The 21762-nt window shown below is 37.4% G+C and overlaps 1 protein-coding gene across 2 annotated transcripts in view; it reads left to right on the top strand.

The window, feature by feature from the left end:
• Positions 1-18028, top strand: part of CCDC126 (coiled-coil domain containing 126) — a 38346-nt gene extending 20318 nt beyond the window's left edge. For both annotated transcript variants that reach the window (XM_008580470.1, XM_008580471.1), the window contains one exon: positions 16147-18028. In XM_008580470.1, the coding sequence (XP_008578692.1) occupies positions 16147-16331 (185 nt within the window). In that variant the 3' untranslated portion in view covers positions 16332-18028. The remainder of the gene's footprint in view (positions 1-16146) is intronic.
• The last annotated feature ends 3734 nt before the right edge of the window (positions 18029-21762 follow it).

The following is a 21762-nucleotide window of genomic DNA, read 5'->3' as shown; positions in this document are numbered from 1 at the left end:
TGTCCCCTGAACTCTGGAATTCCCAGCCTCCCAAATTGTAAGAAATAAATTTCATTTATTTATAAATTATCCAGTTTCAAGTATTCTGTATTAAGCAACAGAAATGGACTAATACAACATCCGTTCTCTATTACTCACCTAGTACTCCATGGATTAAGGATTAATTTTGACTTTCAGGTCTTATCATTTAAGAAATACATTTCATAAGGCCATAGCTGCCATAAATAGTGATTACTGCAATGGATCTGGGCAAAGTAAATTGAAAACCTCCTGGAAAGGATTCCTTATTCTAGATGCCGTTAAGAACATTAGGGATTCGTAGGAGGAGGTCACAATATCAGCAGTAACAGGAGTTTTGAAGAAGCTGATTTTAGCCCTGATGGATGACTTTGAGGGGTTCAAGACTTCAGCGGAGGAAGTAACTGCAGATGTGATGGAAACAGCAAGAGAACTCGAATTAAAAGTGGAGCCTGAAGATGTGGCTGAATTGCTGCAATCGATTTCATGATAAAACTTTAGTGGGTGAGGAGCTGCTTCTTGTGGATGAGGAAATAAAGTGGTCTCTTGAGACAGAATCTACCCCTGGATAAGATGCTGTGAACATTGTTGAAATGACAAAGAGATTTAGAGTATTATATAAACTTACTTGATAAAACAGTAGCATGGTTTGAGAGGATTGACTCCAATTTTGAAAGAAGTTCTACTATGGGTAAAATGCTATAAAACAGCATCATATGCTATGGGGAAATCTTTCATGAACAGTCGATTGATGTGGCAAACTTTGTTGTTATCTTATTTCAAGAAATTGCCTCAGCCACCCCAACCTTCAGCAACCACCACCCAGATCAGTCATCAACATGGAGGCAAGACCCTCCACCAGCAAAAAGATTACAACTTGCTGAAGGCTCAGATGATTGTTACCATTTTTTAGCAATAAACTATTTTTTTTATTAAGGTGTGTGCATTGTTTTAGATATAATGCTATTGCACACTTAATAGAGGTAACATAGCTCGTATATGCATTGGGAAACCAAAATATTCATGCGACTTGCTTTATTACAGTATTTGCTTTATTGCAGTGCCCCCAATGTCTCTGTGGTATGCCTGTACTTCTGGAACTCATTATATTAAATTGTGCTCATAGTAATGCCAGCTCCTCAAGAAAAGGTAAAATTATGCTGACTATATGACTGTTAGGAAAATAGAAAAGTATACAGTATATACTTACAAAATATTTTAATAGAGATTTATTTTATTTTGGCTATAATAAAAATATCTTTATTTTTTATAATTAATAAACTAATATATGTTTTGTGTTAAGAAATTTGACAAGTCAGAAATAAATAGAAAATCACTTATAGTTAGTCCTAAAGAAATAGAAAATCACTTATAGTTAGTCCTACTACACAGATATTTTAAAACTGTGTTTTAAAACTTGGTATATGGTAGAGATATTTTTGTGTCAGCGGATATATACCTGCATCATTTAATGCTCACATGGTATTTAAACAATTCTCTGAAAATTTTTTTTTACATATTTCTTATTATACAAATATTATATTTTATATAATAATATATATTTATATATGTATTTTTTATATATCAGGAATATGTAAAAAAATTAAAATGTTCAGTTGTTATAGAAATGTATAATAAGTAAAAGTAGATAAGAGTAGATAAGTAAAAGTAGAGCAGAGAGTTGCAGTTAATTTGGTATGTATCAGGAGTTGTACTTTTTCTTAAAGGGCTAAATAGTAAATATGTTTGGCCTTGTGGGTTATATGGTGTCTCTTGCAATAAATGAGCATGGCTAAGTTCCAATAAAACTTTATTTACAAAGATAGGTGGCCAGCCAGCTGTAGTTTGCCAACAATACTGTGTGTATGCATATTCCAGAACATTGCTTTATTTTGAACAACAATGGGTTGTACTGTGCATACCAGTTTGCCATTTATTTGTTTTCATTTAATTACTCTGGATATATTTCCATGTTATTGCATATAGGTCTATCTTACCCTTTTTAATAACTTAATGTTTCAATTTGTAAATATGCCTTTCTTTTTCTTATTCTGTAACAATGAATAATTTGCTGCTAACCTTTTCTGTCTGTTTTATTCAGTGCTGCAGTGCATGTTTGTGTATATGTATGTGAGTGTATATGCAAGTGTGTGTATATGTATGTGAGTATAAGTGTGTGTGTATTTCATATTTGTGTGAAGTTTCAGAAGGATAGTTTTCTTAAAAGTGGAATTTTTGGGTCAAGGATAAGCACACATTAAATATAACAGACATTTGTCAGTTGCTCTCCAGAATGGTTCTACCAGTTTGCATTCCTACTGCCACTTTCCCACCAGTGGGGTAGAACCATTATGGAGGGCACTATGACAGACTGGCACCCATGGAAAAGTTTATCCACACTTTACAATTTCTATTTAATTTTTTTTTTCCTTTTTGTGACCGGTAAGGGGATCGCAACCCTTGGCTTGGTGTCGTCCGCACCGCGCTCAGCCAGTGAGTGCACCGGCCATCCCTATATAGGATCTGAACCCGCAGCGGGAGCGTCGCTGCACTCCCAGCTCTGCACTCTCCCGAGTGCGCCACGGGATTGGCCCTAAATTTTATTTAATTTTAAAGGGCATCTGTATTAGTCCATTTTTCTTGCTTATGACAAAATACTTGGAACTGGGTAATTTATAAAGAAATAAAATTTATTGCTTACAGTTTCTGAGGCTGGGAAGTCCAAAGTCCATCTGGTGGTGGAGACAGTGACTCAGGGGTCTCACACTGCAAGATGGTGGAAGCAGAGAAAGCAAAAGGCAGACTCTCCTCTTCTTTTAAAGCCCTCGGAACCACACCCCTGACCACCATTTTTAGTCCATTCACTACTGCGTGGTCCTACAATGCAATCACCTCTTCAAGGCTCCACCTTTCAATTACCATAATAGGATTTCCCACCCTCTTAACAGTCACAGTGGGGGCTAAGTTCCTAATACATAAAACTTGGGGGACACAATTCAAGCTTTGGGGAGTTTTGGGGGGACATAATTTAATCCACTACAGCGTCTGTTTGCTTTTGTGTTTCTTTGCTGTCAGGAGAGTTTAAAAGATTCTCCTATGTCTGTTGGCTAGTTGTACAAGTGTACTTCAAAAAGATTGTGGAAAATAGAATTAAAAGATAATACGAATCTTTCCACGAACTTTTTGAAGTACCTTTATATTTTTTGTGTGTATGAAAATGAATTATTTGACTCCTTTGATTTTTCTGCTGGGGAATTCGTTTATAATAAAGATATTAGTGCTGTTATGTGCTACAAATGTTTTTCTTTTGGTTTTTCAGTTGTCCAGTAACTTGGTATGTTGTTTTAAAAATTTATGTTTAAAAGTGTCCATCATTTTTTATGGTTATATTTTATGCTTAAAATTTTTTTCTCCAAAACTTATGTTCTAATATTGATGGAGTTTGGATGTGTTGTCCCCTCCAAAACTCATGTGGAAATTTGATCTTCAATGTGGCAGTGCTGGAAACTGATTGAGTCATGGGGGTGGATCCCTCAAGAATGGATTAATGCTCTCCCTGGGGTAGGGGGGATTAATGAGTGAGTTCTCCCTCTATTAGTTCCTGTGAGAGCTCGTTGCTTTAAAAAGACACTGGCACCTTGCTTCTCTCTCTTGCTTCCTCTTGCCATGTGATCTGCTTGTACCCACCGGCTGTCTGCCACTTTCCATCATGAGTAGAAGCAGCCTGAGGCCCATGCCAGATGCAGCTGTCCCAGAATCGTAAGCCAAATAAACCTCTTTTCCTTATAAATTACCCAGTCTCCGGTATTTCTGTTATAGCAACACAAAATGGACTAAAACAAATATATTATTGTTTTGGTTTTTGTTTGTTTGTTTACATTTATATCTCTAATACAGTTGGGATATCTGGTGCAAACAGTAAGAGATATAAGTTCTTTTTTTTTTTCCAAATTAGGCAGTTATTTCAGATTCATTATTTGAATTCCTTTACTCCATTAATTTGAAATGGCAGTATAAGTTACAATAAGATTGGAATTTTACAAGAACTTAAACTTCAGCTGTCTATAGAAATCATTTATCTACAGCCTCTCACTGTAGTACAAAAAAGCTAGTCAATCAAAAATATTTATTTAACGGACTTCCCTTGAGCTGTTTAATCTGTTTTTCCCAGTTGGTAAAATAAGCATAACAAATATTTTTTAATATTCTGGTCTACAATGAATCATTACTATTTCAAAGGCTATGGACAGATTAATTAAACTTTATAGATAACTATAAATTTTGCTCAGTAACTTGTGCTTTCTCTTTAATGTATAATTGTTTCCAACTGTCTTATGTCTTTTTCTCAACAATCTTACTTCTCTCTAATGTAATTTTGTATTTTCCCATGTAATATTCTCTCTCTTAGATTCTGTGGTTTGCCTAGAACAATGAATTGGACATACTTGCTCTGAGCCTCACATTGACTGTTGTGGAACACCTTGCAGTTGGTACATGATTTCCTATACCCGGTTCTGAATCCCTAGCCACACCAGTCCTTGACCTTCCCAGGCTTTCCTGTTCAAAGATTGACCTGCTTTCTTTTAAGGGTTTTGGGTTTTCTATCTACCAGTATAGTTGAACGACTTAAAAAAAGACTCCACAAATATTTTAGGAGAATTAGGGGATAATCTAATGTTAATATTTAAATGCTCTTATGAAAATTAGATTAAAAAGTAGTTGCTCTTTCACACAAATCTACCAAAAATTTCAATAGTAGAATGACTGAGTTAAAATTATTTTCTTTAATAGATTTTTCAACTACATAAACTGTTATAAAAGTAATGAATGGAGGGCCGGCCCGGTGGCGCACTGGATAGTGCGCCGCTTGGGAAGCGCGGCGGCGCTCCCGTCCGAGGGTTCGGATCCCACATACAGACCGGCGCCCGCTCACTGGCTGAGCGAGGCGCGGGAGCAACGCCGAGGCTTGCGATCCTGTTGCCGGTCCCCGGTCCGGTACGGGGGCAACACTGAGGGTTGCGATCCGTTGCCGGACACGGAAAAAAGACAAAAGACAAAAAAAAAAAAAAAGTAATGAATGGAAAAGTGTTATAAACATTTTCAGAAAGCAAACTATTAGAGAATATCTTTTCTTAGCAGAAAAGTGTTTGGGTAGGAAGAAGAAGAAAAAAGAGGATTTTTTTGTAGTTGAAGAAAGCCAGTTTTAAAAACTTCCCTAAGGGCTGGCTGGTTAGCTTGGTTGGTTAGAGTGTGGTGCCGATAACACCAAGGTTCAGGGTTCAATCCCTGTACAGGCCAGCTACTAAAAAAGATAAAAACAAGCAAACAAAAAAATTCCTAAACCAGAGACTTCTGGGAAGATGGCAGTCTATCTCTCCTCTATTCTTAAGTTATCCAGCTTTCCTCTATTCTTCCCATCTAAGTACAACTAAAAACCCTGGATTTTATATAAAACAAATGTAAGACGACTCTGGAAAAGCAGAAATCAGACTGTTTAGGGACCTCAGGATCCAAGGAATGACACAATGGTATGCTCTCTTTGTGTATCCTAAACTTGGAGTGAAAGAAGTCAGCAACCCAGAAATGCCCATAGGCAAAGACAGTAACAAAAGCCCCACCAAAAGCCTGTTCTCTCTAGACAAGAAAAGGAGAGCCTAACAAGGCAGAAAACTTATAGACAGTATTCACTCTCCTCCTGTCAAGCACCACAGAAAAAAATTATGGCTTCACCACCAACATAATCAAGAGCCAAGTGGGAGCTCAAACTTCCACTGTTAAGAGGCTACAATGTAGTGTACAACACCTGCCAGGTTGGTATCAGAGAAGGCAGTAGCAGCTGGAACATTTATCCCTGCCAGTAGTGAGGACTGCCACCCCCCCACACCATGGTACCAGTGGAGACCACATGAGAAACCAAGACTTCCACCCCCAAATGGCATTAATGAAGTGCCCATCCCCTTCCCCTCTGGGATGATGTCAGAGGAAGCCTAGTGGAGGGGCAGGACTTTCACTGTTCCCTAGCGATTATGAGGCCAGCCCACCACAGTGTCAGTGGAGTGTATGTGGGGGCTCGGAACTCTCACCTCCACCCAGTAGTAATAAAGATCCCACCACCCTTGCATGCCATGAAGGCTGCATGGGGAACCTGGACTTCTGCCTCCACCTGGCGGTAACAAGGAGGTACCCCTGCCAGAGTGGTGTTAGAGAAAACCACCTAAAACAGGCGTCTCATAATACAAAAATGTCCAGGTTTCAAACCAAGAACCAGATGGGCTGGCTGATTAGCTCAGTTGATTACAGTGTGGTGCTGATGACACCAAGGCCCAGCATTCGATCCCTGTGCCTGCCAGCCAAAAAAAAGACCAGGAAGATCTCAGACTGAATGAAAAAATGCAATCAGTGACTGCTATGGTTTGAATGCACATGTCCTTCCAAAACTTATATGTTGAAACCTAATTGAAACAAAAGCTATTCTCCCAAACTCATTCTGTGAGGACAACATAGCTTTGATACCAAAATCAGATAAAGACACAGCAAATTAGAAAATTACAGGCCAATATCCTTGTTGAACATAGATGCAAAAATCCTCAACAAAATATTTGCAATCAGAATACAGGAACACATCAAAAAAATTATATACCATGATCAAGTGGGATTCATCCCAGACATGCAAGGATGGTTCAACATACAAAAGTCAATAAATGTGATACATCACATCAACAAAAGCAAGGACAAAACCCATATGATTATTTCAGTAGACATTGAAAAAGCATTTGGCAAAAGTCAACATCCCTTCATGGTAAAGACTCTCGGCGAATTAGGTATAGAAGGAAAGTATCTCAGCACAATAAAATGACAATCCCACTGCCAGTATCATTCTGAATGGGGAAAAACTGAAGGCTTTTCCCTTAAGAACAGGAACAAGACAAGGATGCCCACTCTCACCACTTCTATTTAACATAGTACTGGAGGGTTACTAGCCAGAGTGATCAGACAAGAGAAAGAAATAAAGGCCATCTAAATTGGAAAAGATGAAGTCAAACTGTCCCTATTTACAGATGACATGGTACTATATATAGGAAAACCTAAAGACTCTATCAAAAAATTCCTAGAGCTGGTTAATAATTTCAGTAATGTTGCAGGATACAAAATAAATGCCCCCAAATCAGTTGCATTTATATTCTCCAATAATGTGCCACAGAAAGAGAAATCAAGAAAGCAAGCCCATTTATAACAGTCACACACACACAAAATACCTAAGAATCAATTTAACCAAGGAGGTGAAAGATCCCTACAGTGAGAATTACAAACCACTACTGGAAGAAATTAAAGAAGACACAAAAAGATGGAAAGACATTCCATGCTCTTGGATTAGAAGAATTAACAGTGTGAAAATGTCTATACTACCCAAAGTGATCTACAGATTCAATGCAATCCCCATCAAAATACCAATGACATTCTTCACAGAAATAGAAAAAAACAATTTTAACATTCATATGCAACAACAAAAGACCTTGAATAGCCAAAGCAATCCTGAGCAAAAAAAATAAAAAAGCCAGAGGCATAGCACTACCTGACTTCAAATTATACTACAAAAGTATAGTAACCAAAACCGCATGGTACTGGCATGAAAATAGACACTCGGACCAGTAGAGCAGAATAGAGAACCCAGAAATCATCCCTCAAGCTTACAGCCATCTGATATTTGATGAAGGCAACAAAAACTTACATTGGGGAAAAGACTGTCTCTTCAATAAGTGGTGCTGGGAAAACTGGATATCCATATGCAGAAGAATGAAACTGGATATGCATCTCTCACCATATACTAAAATGAACTCCAAATGGATTAAAGACTTAAGTGTAAGACCCGAAACTGTGAAATTACTAAGGGAAAATATAGGTGAAACACTTCAGAAACTAGGTCTAGGTACAGGCTTTATGAACATGAGCCCCAATGCACAAGCAACAAAAGAAAAAAAATAAACAAATGGGACTATATCAAACTAAAAAGCTTCTGCACAGCAAAGGAAACAACAGAATGAAATGACAACCTACAGAATGGGAGAAAATTTTTGCTAACTATGCATCTGACAAGGGATTAATATCCATAATATACAAGGAACTCAAAGCAGTTACACAGTAAAAAAACAAATAACCAAATTAAAAAATGGGCAAAGGAGCTGAATAGACATTTTTCAAAGGAAGGCATACAAATGGCCAACAGGTACATGAAAAACGCTCCACATCACTAATCATCAGGGAAATGCAAATTAAAACCACCTTGAGATATCACCTCACCCCAGTTAGACTGGTTATAATCAAAAGGATGGAGAATAACAAATACTGACAAGGATGTGGAGAGAAGGGAACACTCCTACACTGTTAGTGGGACTGTAAATTAGTACAAGCACTATGGAAAACAGTATGGAGGTTTCTCAAACAACTATAGATAGATCTTCCATATGATCCAGCAATCCCTCTTCTGGGTATATACCCAGAGGAATGGAAATCATCATGTTGAAGGGATACCTGCACTCCCATGTTCATCTCAGCTCTGTTCACAATAGCCAAGATATGGAACCAACCTAAATGTCCATCGATGGATAATTGGATAAGGAAACTGGTGTATATACACCACGGAATACTACTCTGCCATAAAAAAAAAAATGAAATTCTCCCATTTGCAACAACATGGATGAGCTTGGAGAAACATGTTGAGTGAAAAAAGCAAAACACAGGAATAAAATACTGCATGTACTCATAAGTGGGAACTAGGAGAGAAAGAAGGAAGGAAAGAAAGACTACCGTGGTATGTTGGACTTTGAGAGTGAGAGAGCATACCTAGGGATACAGAGTGGAGTGGGGAAAAGGGAATGGGGAGGGAGGTTGGGGACAACTGGGACATGGCATACAGTTGCAATTTGTGGTAATGGGCATGGTGCAATCACATCTTGGGCATGAGTGGTGACAATCAGCTTTGTACGCCATGAATATTCATAACCAATAAAAAAACCCTAATCACCAAGGTCATGGTATTAGAAGGTGGAGCCTTTGGGAGGTGATTAGGTCTTGAGGGCTCTGCCCTTGTGAATGGGATTAATACCCTTATAAAAGAGGCTTCAGAGAGCTGCCATGTCTCTTCCGCCATGTGAACATGCTTAGATGGTGCCATCTGTGAAGAATAGTGGGCCCTCACTGGACACCAGATCTGCTGACACCTTGATCATGGACTTCTCAGCCTCCAGAACTGTGAGAAATAAATTTTATTATTTATAAATTACCAGTCTGTGGCGTTTATAGCAGTCTGAATGAACTAAGACAGTGACGGATGTTAGAATTATATGGAAAAGATTTTAAAGCAGCCATGATAAAAATGCTCCAGTGAACACTTAAGAAACGTGAAGCAAATGAAAAAATAGTTTCAACAAAAAGAAAGTCTCAGCAGAAAAACAGAACATGTAAAGAAGAACCAAATGGAAATTTTAGAACTGAAAAATACAATTGAAATCAAAAGCTCAGCAAATGGACTCAACAACAGGATGGAGAAGACGGGGGAAAGAATCAGTGAACTGCAAGACATAGTATTGCAATCCAAACAATGTAATCAATCGAATCCAAACAACAGGGAGAAAATAGACCAAAAAAATAAATAAAAGAATAGAGCTTCAGGAACCTGTAGAACTATAACAAAAGATCTAACACAGTGTTGTTGAAGTTTCAGAAGGAGAGGAGAATGAGGGCAGTGAAGGAAAAGCACTTGAAGAAATAGTGGCTACAGACTTCCCAAATCTGGCAAAAGTCACAGACCGCAGATTCAAGAAGCTAAGGGAACCCCAAGCAGGACAAACCCGTGCCAGGAAATCCATGCCAAATTTTAAAATTTGAAAAATAAAAACATCTTGGAAGTAACCAGAGAAAAACAGCACTTTACCTATAGGAGAAAAACAGTTTTTCTAATACATATAAAATTTACATATTTACATTTATTGAATGCCCTGTGTGTCTAATTTACATATATAGAACACTCCAACTACAGTGGAATACACATGTTTTTCAAGAGTCTATGGAATATTTACCAAAATAGAATTCTGGCAGAAGTTTAAAGGAGGATTAACATAACTCTACAGTCTTTTCCAGAAAAGAGAAGAGGAGGGAATACTTACCAGTTCATTTAATGAAGCTAGTATTACCCTTATACCAAAACCAGACAAAGATATATAAGAAATAAAATCTACAGATCAATATCCCTCTTGAATAGAGAGGTAAAAATCCTTAAGAAAATATTAGCAAACTGAATTCAGCAACATTTAAAAAGAATTAAACACCAAGTGGCATTTATTCCAAAGTTGCAAAGCTGGTCCAGTATTTGAAAAATCAATCAGTGTAATACACCAAATTCAAAGGCGAATGGGAGGGAAGTGGGTGTTACTGTAAAAGGGCAACAAAGCAATTCTTATGGTCACGGAAATATTCTGCATCTTGACTGTATCAATGTCAGCATTCTGGTCGCGATACTGTATGCAGTTTTGTAAGATGTTATCATCGGGAAACTGGGTAAATGGTACAGGAATTTCTATATTAACAACATGCTCTAACCAACTAAGTGAACTGGCCAACCTTTTCTGTATTTATTATTTCTTACAACTCTGTAAATCTACAATTATTTCAAAAAGTTTATTTACCAATTAAGAAAAAAGCCCCAATCCAAACCTGTAAAATGGGTAGTCCTTGTATTCCAAATATGATAAACGATAGCTAATCTCAGAATTCCTATTAGAAGTGATTTTGGTGTGGCTATTTAAAACATAGCTTATTTATGTTGATTTATATTGTTTAGTCAACTCACTATCTAGCATTTCCTTTCTCAAGAAAAATTAGGCTTATTTTATGTACTTAGGTATTTAATTTGTATTTAATGTTCGATGAGAATATATCTTGGTCCGCTCATGAGATGTGAACAGTGTGCCTTACCATCTTAAGTAAAGAAGCAATAAAATATTTGTTGAATGACTTAATTTATTCAGTACTCAAAGGGAGAAGGTAGCTATATTAAAAATGCAAAAGATTAAACAGTGAATGTACATTTAATCTTAGAGTTGATGAACTTTTAGAAAGTACTTTTGATTTGCTATGATATTTAGTCTATTTCTTAGTAAGCATTCTTGTTTAATTGCTAGCTTCATAATGAAACTTTACAGTGGGCAGTTCACTTTGATAATCAAGAAGCGACTTAAATTTTCTTTTTCTACCATTAAGCTGGTGTTTAGTGGTGGTAAAATATCAATTTGAATTTGGAAAATATTAATAAGGAAAAGTTTGCATGATGTGTATTAAACACTTGTTTTTTTCATTACTGTAGTCATTTTGGATTTTTAGTTCTTTTATTTTTGTGTACATGTTTATCTTCACATCTCCTTTCTACACAACAGATTTGAGGCAGCTAGCATTAAGAGTACAAAGAAGAAAACGATATTGAGATATAAAGATAAATCAAGGCAGAGATGTCTAACATAAATAGGGGGTCTGCAAGGGCATGTGTACTTGCTGTTTGTGCTGGTCCTATGCTGGTTGCCCTCATATTTATTTCTTACCCATTCACTATTCTGTATCTCAAAGGAAAGCGATTCCAGTAGGTGGCATTTTCCAAGTTCCCAAATCAGCTGGCTTCTGCCTGGGTTTTGCCAGTGAGAGGCACTGGCAGAGGTTTGGAAAGTAGGAGGGAGGGAAAGCCCAGTGTATTTTCTCCTTCCCTCTCTGCTTCAAGTAGTGTTTGGTGGTACCCATGTCTCCTTTGTAGTGCCAGCTTCTGCCAGAATGCCTGCCTTGGTTCTGTTTTTCCACTAGGTGACTTTTGACTTGGGCTCTGATATATCACTGCTTTCTTCCTCTGTTCCATAGACCTAGGGATGGTGGTGGCTTCCTGCTGTGTCTGATAATCCCTGATTATGTTTAGCATAATTAGAATCTTTTTATGTCTAGTATGTTTAGCACATTTAATAGCTTTAGAAAAAAATAGCATTATACCCTTATTTAGATTTTTGTGTACTGTAAAATAATCAGGCTAGGTGCTATTTTAATAGTATCTATGTTTTTATGTACCTTTGTGATAGCCCCATTCATTTTTTTCTTCTTAAACTAAAATATTCTATTTCTTCTGTAAGAATAGGGAAGTTTTAGCAGAAGTAGAGCAACCTTAAAGGGTTTTATTTCCTAAATCTGATGCTTCATGTCAATCTCAACATTGATACTGTCTGCCAAACATGTGAATTAGACCTTCAGCAAACGTGGATTTCAATCATTTGTTGAGTGTCTGCTGTGTGATGAAGCACCAAGCTAGGTGGGCTGAGAGCAAAAGGATGGATATGATATGGTCTCCGTTTTCAAGTTGCTTTTAGGACTTCTGAACAGAGCCCATGATAGAGAAGGGGTTCTTATTGCTAGCACCTTCAGTGACAGGGCTTTATGGGGAAGTATTATAGACCCCCATATAATATGAGCATATAATTCCCATAAATATATAGTCCCATGCTATGTAAACATAAAATCATATTGTGAATATAGAGAAAGGGGAAGTTTTGGTGTATTTGAAAAAGCCCCAAATTCAGGTAACAATAGTTTTGTTGTGGTTTTTCAAGGAAGTGATTTTATATCGAAGAGCAAGGTAGTTGTAATTTCTTAGTTTCTTCTTTTATAATATTTTATTAAAACAACTGTTTTACAAAATTTAAAAGGAGCTCTATATTTAATTTAGAACATTACTAAAGTTATATAGTTGTTTCTCATTCACCCCAACTTTTCCTCTAATTGCTGTTCTTAACCCTAACTCTGTTCAGTGATTAGACTGTACCTTTATAATTCATGTCACAACTTAGCTTGTTGTCAAACCTCCTAGGGCTTTAACTTCATTTTATGTTAATGTGCTGATAAACCCCCCTCCTTCCATATTCTGTGTAGTCTTCTCTGGCCTAGGTTGCTACTTCTTCAAATATTATAAAGGAGGTGAATGTCAGGGAAAAACAGGTCCAGCATTTATCATGTAGACTTATTGCTAAAGGACTTAAAAAAATATATAATTCTCTCCTATTTATTAAATACTCTTACAACTCTTGATTGAAAAGTCTTAATAAAGATGTCTCCTTTCCCTAGTCATTTATTTTGAAGATTTTCAACTTTACAGAAAAATTTTAAAAATTGTGAGTTAAACATATATCCTTCATCTAGACTCACAATTTGCTTATTAACTTTTTTCTTCATTTGCTTTATCTTTCTCTATACATACAAATATATATGCTTATTTGGGGGGCAGCATTTTGAAAGCAGTTGTATATATCATAATATTTCATCCCTAAGTACTTTATGTCAGGATTTTTCTTGTATATCTTTTTTTCTTGTACATACCCATGAAAGTAGAATATTTAGGTGCTCATGACAAATGACACCAGAGTTGCACTGCTTGGAAAATCTCATTCTTCCATGACTAGACTTCCTCCATATAAAGTTTTCCCTTAGGGTCGGCCCATGGCTCACTCGTGAGACTGTGGTCTGATAACACCAAGGCCACATACAGGTTCGGATCCCATATAGGGATGGCCGGTTCGCTCACTGGCTGAGCGTGGTGCTGACAACACCAAGCCAAGGGTTAAGATCCCCTTACCAGTCATCTTTAAAAAACAAAACAAAACAAAACAAAAAGCAAACAAACAAAAAAACAAAGTTTTCCTCTCACTTTATATTACATTAATATTTTTTCATAAGCACTTTCTGATCACCCTCTACCACCACCCACCACTACTCTCACTACGCTTTTGTTATCATTTTTTTTTCACTTTTAAAAAATTGTGGTAAAATATGTATAACATAATATTTGCCATTTGAACATTTTAATTTTTTTTTTTTTTTTTTTGTCTTTTGTCTTTTTTCCGTGTCCGGCAACGGATCGCAACCCTCAGTGTTGCCCCCGTACCGGACCAGGGACCGGCAACGGGATCGCAAGCCTCGGTGTTGCTCCCGCGCCTCGCTCAGCCAGTGAGCGGGAGCCGGTCTGTATGTGGGATCCGAACCCTTGGACGGGAGCGCCGCCGCGCTTCCCAAGCGGCGCACTATCCAGTGTGCCACCGGGCCGGCCCTAAACATTTTAAATGTACAGTTTATTGGTAATTACTTACATTTACAGTGTTGTGCAACCATCACTATCATGTCTTTCCAAAACTTAGACCACTCCAAACAAGGAACTTGGTAACCGTTAAGCAATAGATCTTTATTTTACACTTCCCCTGGCCCTTGGTAACCTCTAATCTACTTTCTTTCTTTGTAAATTTGCCTATTCTAGACATTCTATATAAGTGGAATCATACAGTACTAGACCTTTTGTGTCTGGCTTATTTCACTTTGCGTAATATCTTCAAGGCTTATACAGTGACATATATCAGAACATCATTCCTTTTTATGGCTGAATAATATTCCATGGTATGGGTATACCATATTTTGTTTTTCTGTTTATCCATTGAGGGACACTTGGATTGTTTTCACTTTTGACTATTGTGAATAAAGCTGAAATGAACATTGGTGTATAGGTGTTTCTTTGAGTTCCTGCTTTCAGCTTTTTGGGGATATATATCTAGGAATTTTTAGAGTATATACCTAGGAGTGGAATTCATATGGTAATTCTGTGTTTAGCTTTTTGACAAACTACCAAATGGTTTTCCATAGCAGCCGCACCGTTTTATATTCCCACTAGTAATGTATGAGGATTTTAATTTTTCCATATCCTTACCAACACTTATTTTCTGTTTCTTTGATTAGAGCTTTCCTAGTAAGTATAAAATGGTTTCTCATTATGATTTTGATTTGCATTTCCCTAATGGCTGCTGATGTTGGGCATTTTTTCACGTGCTTATTGGCTATTTGCATATCTTCTTTGGAGAAGTGTCTATTCAAGTCCTTTACCCATTTTAAAAATTGAGTTGTTTATCTTTTTGTTCTTATGTTGTAAGAGATCTTTATATGTTGTGTATAGTAAATTTTTAACATATATGATTTGCAAATATTTTCTCCCACATTGTCTTTTCACTTTCTTTTTAATGTCCTTTGATGCCCCAAAGTTTTCAATTTTTTATTTATTTATTTATTTTTTTGTCTTTTTCGTGACTGGCCGCACCACGCTCAGCCAGTGAGCGCACTGGCCATGCCTATATAGGATCCGAACCCGCAGCGGGAGCGACGCTGCGCACCCAAGGGCTGTACTCTCCCGAGTGTGCCACGGGGCCGGCCCCAAAATTTTCAATTTTGATTAAGATCAATTTATCTCTTTTTTCGTTTGTTGCTTATGCTTTTCTGATACATGAGCAAATTTATCAGTTGTGAGATTATTTTTCCCCTAGTGATCCCAGATTAGGGCTGAGTTTTTGGTCCAGGATCAACAAAAAGATAATGTTAGTTGCCGCTAATTGAGTACCTAATATGTGCTAGGTGCCTTTGGGAAACCTGATAAAAGAGAATTTTGAAGGAAAAAAGGCTCATAATTTCATTCCGTACCAGGTAAATTTTACTGAAGCCCCTTAACCTTCCAAAGAGGTTAGAAGATACTAGTTTTCCCCATCGTTTCTCTGGAAGAAATTTCAATCAGCACTACTGCTGGTGTGCCTACTGCACTGACCAGGTTCCTGGCATTTGCCCTGGATCGTAGGCTCCCCCCCCACTTCAGCCTGTGGAGGTTCCAGGTTTCTTCTTTCTGCATTTTACTGAATCTGTTACTTAGCTGACTTTTTGCCTTACCTGACTAGTCTGCAGTATTCTTTATAAACTGCTTAAGAAACGCAGGGTAAAATGGGTTCCTCTTACAGAGGGACTGATATTTTTTGCCAGACTTTAAATCTGTTATATTGCTCTAGAAAAGTGAGAGTTTCTCCCACATTTACCACTTTGAAATGTCTTTTGGAAACTCTATATGTTGATGCTATTGGTTAAAATAATAAGGCTTTCCTATTTGTGTTATGAGTGCATTTTCTCTAGCACATTTTCTTTCAAATGACCCAACAATTGTTTACCTTTCCCTCTCAGACTATAAAAACATAAATATTAAGTGCTCTATTAATGTTTAATATGGTTTATTCTGATTTTTCCCCCTAGCGGATCTAAAAAGAACAATTGCTGTCCTTTTGGATGACATTTTGCAACGCTTGGGAAAGCTGGAGAACAAAGTTGACTACATTGTTGTGAATGGCTCAGCAACCAACACTACCAATGGTACTAGTGGGAATTTGGTGCCAGTCACCACAAATAAAAGGATAAATGTGTCAGGCAGCATTAGATAGCAGTTGAAGATCACCTTGTGCTGCTGCATCCACTGTGGATCATATCCTATGGCAGAAAAGCTTTTTAATCACTGGCTAGGAGAGAGTAATATTTTACAATAAAAGCTCTACATGTTTTCAAGGAGTGTGCAGGATTCATGGAACTCTTATTCTGTATATACAAGTTTAAAAGTCATTAGTTTGCTTTCAGGCAAGTCTCTTCAATGCTGTACTATATCCTGAAAGGGAATTTGTTAACATGGTTGATGTAGTAAGCAGGTAGGTGATCTTTGTATAAATCTTTTGTGTTTGAGATCAAGCTGAAGCGAAAGCACTGAAAGATATGGATTCGTTTCTATAAAATATTTATTTAAGTATATAACATGTATTTCAGACAAGTGGAGGATATTGTTATTGAATCATTTTGTCTTTGGTTCTCAATAGATATAACTGGTAGACTAAGGCTATTAGAAAATGTGCTTACTTCCAGTACTATATTTTGTTACTCAGATTATGAACAGAGGAAGGAAGTATAATGTTGAAAATAATGTTTTGAAATCATGACCCAAAGAATGTCTTCATTTGCACTATCCTTCAAATCACTGAAGTTTGATTATTGTATATTTAAAAAAAATTAAATTTGTAAGAGTATAATCTTGAAATGGGTAGCAGTCACTGTGCATAACTTATTCTAAACATTGGGACAATTTAATAACAACATTAAAATAGTAATCTCTAATGTGAGACTTAAAATTTTCTTACATATATTCTGAAGAATAAAAGATATTTTTATGATGAGATTAAAAGTAACTAAAGTATTCATGATTTTTCACATAGATGAATGTTAATTTAAATGTTTAACCCTTTGGTTGTCTGTGTCATCAAGAAAGTATATTATTTCCATATTTGGGTAATTTTTCCTTTTATTATGTTAGTAGGGGTAGAGGGGTACAGGTGTTTAGGAGACAGGGACTCTTGAGGACTTCAGCCAGATGTATATAATAAAGGTACTTGTGCTGCATTAAATTGCTTGGAAAACATTAATGTTATGTTATATAAGAATAACGTGCTTTATGAAATTTTGGTTTTATATAACAGATACATTAGATGTTCATTTTATATAACGGCCACCTAAAAATAAAGAACATTTAAAATATCATTTAAATTATGAAAATTGACCATCTTTTCAGGAAAACAGCTATTGTATATAGCAGAAGAGAGCCTAATCTTGGGTAATTCTACTATAGAGAAAATTGCACCTTTATTTTAATTTCCCTTGTAGCAAATCTAATTGGCATATGGTGCCCTATATTTCATAGTATTTATTCTCTATAATAACTGCTTAAGTGTAGCTAGCTTCTAGATTTAGACTATATTGAATTTAGTTTTGGAATTGTATTGTTCATTATTATAATATGCTACCACATGTAGTAGCAATAATTGTAATATTTTATTAAAATATGTATGAGAAAATATTGTTTCATGAAAGACAGCTTTCCAAACTCTCTTCTCTGTACTCTACCTTTATGTGAAGAAATTCATTATATATCATTGCCAGGTGAAGTTCAGAATAATTGTCTCTTATTAGATGTGGACATTTTTGTTTTTTGTTTTTGTTTTCAGGGATGAAATAAAATATATTATTTGTACTTAGTGTTACAAGCTTTTTTCTTTAATGGTCGTTATGCATTTAATAAATGGTAAATGATTGAAAGGAATCTTAAGATAATTTTTGGTTTTGTTTTATAAACTCCAGATAACTTTTTCAAAGGAAAAAAATTGAAGGTTACCTGATAGTGTCTCTCATTTGACACCTAGGAGAGTCTGAGTTCAAGGATAGTTGGGAACAAGTCTGGGGATTGTGTTGGGAGGTGGGTCCTAGGTTTGCACTCTCAAGTTGAAGTTTAATGCTTTTTCTAAAAATCAAGCCTTAATATTTATATCTTCAGTTAATCTTGGTTAATTGGGACATTAGCACAGAGGGCATCACTAACAGTACTGGAAACTTCCAAATTTATATCAGAGTATCTTTGTGTTTACTTTAAACTGTACTGATTAAAAAGTACATTAAACATTATTTCAGGTGGTTAATGATAACTTAGTCTCATTAGTCTTCAAGAAACACTTTTGACCTTGACACTGAAGTTAGGTAGACTATAAAGATTTAAGTACGCCTTTTTATTGACAGATCATATTCTTCTTTTGAATTTATAGAATCTGCCTCATCTCGTTTAATTATGTCTCAGAAGTTTAAAGTGTTAGATTACATAAGAACCTCTGACTTGGAGTTTTGGTATAAATGTAAACAATTTTCTGTTTTTAACCAACACTTTGAGCTGAATAGCTATTAATATAGTTACATGTTTTCCTTTCTCTTAGAGAAGCATCTGCCTGAAAAGGGGCCACAATGTAACGAAACAGGTCAGAGGAATGAGTTAATTGAAAAAACATTTTCATATTTAAATGAATGCAGTGAATGATTTTTAAGAACTTTTGGTTAAGGGAGAGGTAGGGCTCATTGTTTGAGATGAGAATAAGAATACAGAGAAACAATATGGGGAAAAAATCTGAAATGTTTATGCTTAGGGATAACTACTGTTGACATTTTAGGATATAAATGTGAATCTGATCTCCCCTGCCCATACTCTCTATGGAGTTCCTGATTCCACTGGAAGTCCAGAGTTCTCACTGGGGCCTTCAAAGCCCAGATTTGCCCCTGGCTGCCTCCTGATCTCATTTCTTATCATTCTCTTCCTTCCAAATGCCTGTTCAGTCGTATTTACTTTCCCTTCCTAGGACATACCAAACATGCGTTTGCCTCACAGCTTCAAACTTGGTGTTCCTTTACCTGCTGCACCTCTTACCCCAGCTGTCTTCATGGTTCCCTCCCAAACATCAGTCAGGTGTTTATTCCAGCGTTACTTCTTAAGGGAAGTCATCTTTGACCACCTTCCTAAAATAGCATGCCTCTAGCACTCTTTTCTTACCCTTTCAGCTTTTCTGAAATACCCAACATTAAATTGTATGTTAACTTATTCTGATATTTGTTATATTATATGTTAACTTGTTGTATGTTAACTGTTATGTTGTATGTTAACTTATTACAACATAACTTTTGTTATGTTGTATATAATTGTATGGTAAGTTATGCTGATACCCAACGTTAAATTGTATGTTAACTTGTTTGATACTTCTTAGAATCTAAGCTCCATGGAGACAAGGAATTTGTTATTTCACTGCTGTAACCTGGGCATCTACAACTGTCAGCATATAATAATCACCTGATACATATTTGTTAAGATAATCAGTTACTATTCTACATTTTTGCTTTGTGTATCTATACATATTTTTATATTTTAAAAATTATACCATATGTTCCTTTTTGTACAATATATCATGAGTTTCTTTCCAAGTCAGTAAGTATATAACTTTCATAGTTATTCCATTGTGTGGCTATCTCATAATTGATACATCTTTCATTCAATGATTAGGCATTTTGGTTACAGATAAAAGATTTAGCCCTAGGTGTGGGACAAGTCTAATGTCTGTCTCCTTTCAATTTTTCCATGCTATCATTATTAATTTAAATGCTAGAGGGTAACAATATGGTGTGATTAATACCTATATGGGGAGATAAAGTGGTGAAATAGCTCCACTTGTTCAGAAACATAAGGACATAGAAAATCCAAAATAAGAGGCTTCCAGTCAAGATGGCAGAATAGAAGGTCCCCAGCGTCACTCTCTCCCACAAATCAACCAATTTACAACTATTAAAAAGCAACTACAGCCAAGCTGGGGCTGCTATAGATCAGCGGAAGAGGAGGAGGGACCTATGGAGTGCATGAGGGTGGGAGAAGCTACGATGAGAGGAAGAAAGAACTGCTCCAACCTTTTTGAGCCCTGGATCTTTAAGGCTGGAGCTGCTGAGTGCACAGAGCAAGAGTTGGCAGAAGCCACAGCTGTGTCCTTCATATGAAGCTGCTTGGAGATGGCAGGGGAGAAGAGGGCTCCCAGGCCAGCCAGACCACTAACAGGATTCCCATGGACCCACATAGGACTGAGGAGCCACAGACAACAGAAAAAAGGAGTCACTCAGAGGCCAGTGAGTCGTCACAAGGGACCAGTATATGGCCCATCCCATGGGAAGTGTTTGGAGTGAGGGTGGTGGGGGAGATGGGCCACCAGGGGACATTGGGGCACAAAATGGACAGCTGATCTGCTCTCCAATCAGCACAGGCCCACTCATTGTAGACTGGTCAGGAATATAGGGGAGCAGTTTGCTGAAAAGACTCAGGCCCAGACCAGAGTTTCCACACAGCCCAAGTGTACTGGACCTCACAAGACCCATACATACATACAAGGTTGACAATTAAACCCTCAGTTGCACAAAAAGCCTTCCCCAGGGGATCAGCAGCAATGAAGCAATTTAGCTCAACTACAGGGCTCAAGTACTGGTCCCCACAGGAAGTTCCTCCATTTTAGAAGGAAGCAAAGGACAACAAATTAGTTCCAGTGCAGAGTTTAAGTGGTGGGAACAGCAAATAATCCAACACAGAACTAAAGTAAAAACAAAATACCCACAGATTAGAGACAAAGTTTGATATTAACTAGTAAAGGTCTAACACCACCAAAGAACACCTGTAAAACCTAGAAAGACCGGAAGTCCCCTGGGCTCCAACCCAGGGAGAGAGGATGGTCAAGAGCTTCAGCCATGCCCCCCCAACATCTGCAGCCAACCCAGCGATGACCACTGAGCCACAGCAGGAAATGCCCCTGGCTCCCTAGCCAGATGGTGAGGAGCCAAGGACTTCAGCCACACCCCCTGACATCTGCATCCAGCCCAGCAATGACTGAGCTGCTCCTGGAATCCCTCTGGTCTCCCCAGCCAGAATGAGGACGGTGCCATGGGCCTTAATTACGCTCCCCCTCCTTCCTCCTCTTCCCACACGATTTCCCTTCCCCTTCCCCTCTCCTTCCCCCACTCAACTGCTCTGCAACATCTTAGAATGAGGCATAGAGCTGGGGAAGCTGAACCCAGCTGCAACCAGATAAGCTTCTGCCACTGCCCTGGGGCCCCAGCTAAAGAGCACACTGAAAACACATTTCCACATGGGTAGCCCACCACAGCCACTGCAATTGCCATGGCTGCCTCAAAAGCATTTATTACGTATAGCAGCAGTCACAGCCACCGTGCAGATGGCATGCCAGACTCTCAGCTGCATTGACAAGAGGAGAGGCACCAGTGGAGACCAAAAAAAAAAAAAAAAAAGAGGTGCTCTCTCTCCACAAAGCACACTCCAGAATAATAGAAGAAACATCTGAGGGCTGGTCCGTGGCTCACTTGGGAGAGCGTGGTGCTGACAACATCAAGTCAAGGGTTAAGATCCCCTTCCCGGTCATCTTTAAAAAAAAAAAAGCATCTGATTTACGATAATAGGGGAGGACTCGATCA

The sequence above is a fragment of the Galeopterus variegatus genome, unplaced genomic scaffold (assembly GCF_000696425.1).
Source record: "Galeopterus variegatus unplaced genomic scaffold, G_variegatus-3.0.2 Scaffold2105, whole genome shotgun sequence".
In the NCBI taxonomy this organism is placed as follows: Eukaryota; Metazoa; Chordata; class Mammalia; order Dermoptera; family Cynocephalidae; genus Galeopterus; species Galeopterus variegatus.
This window is presented reverse-complemented; position numbering and strand designations above follow the sequence as displayed.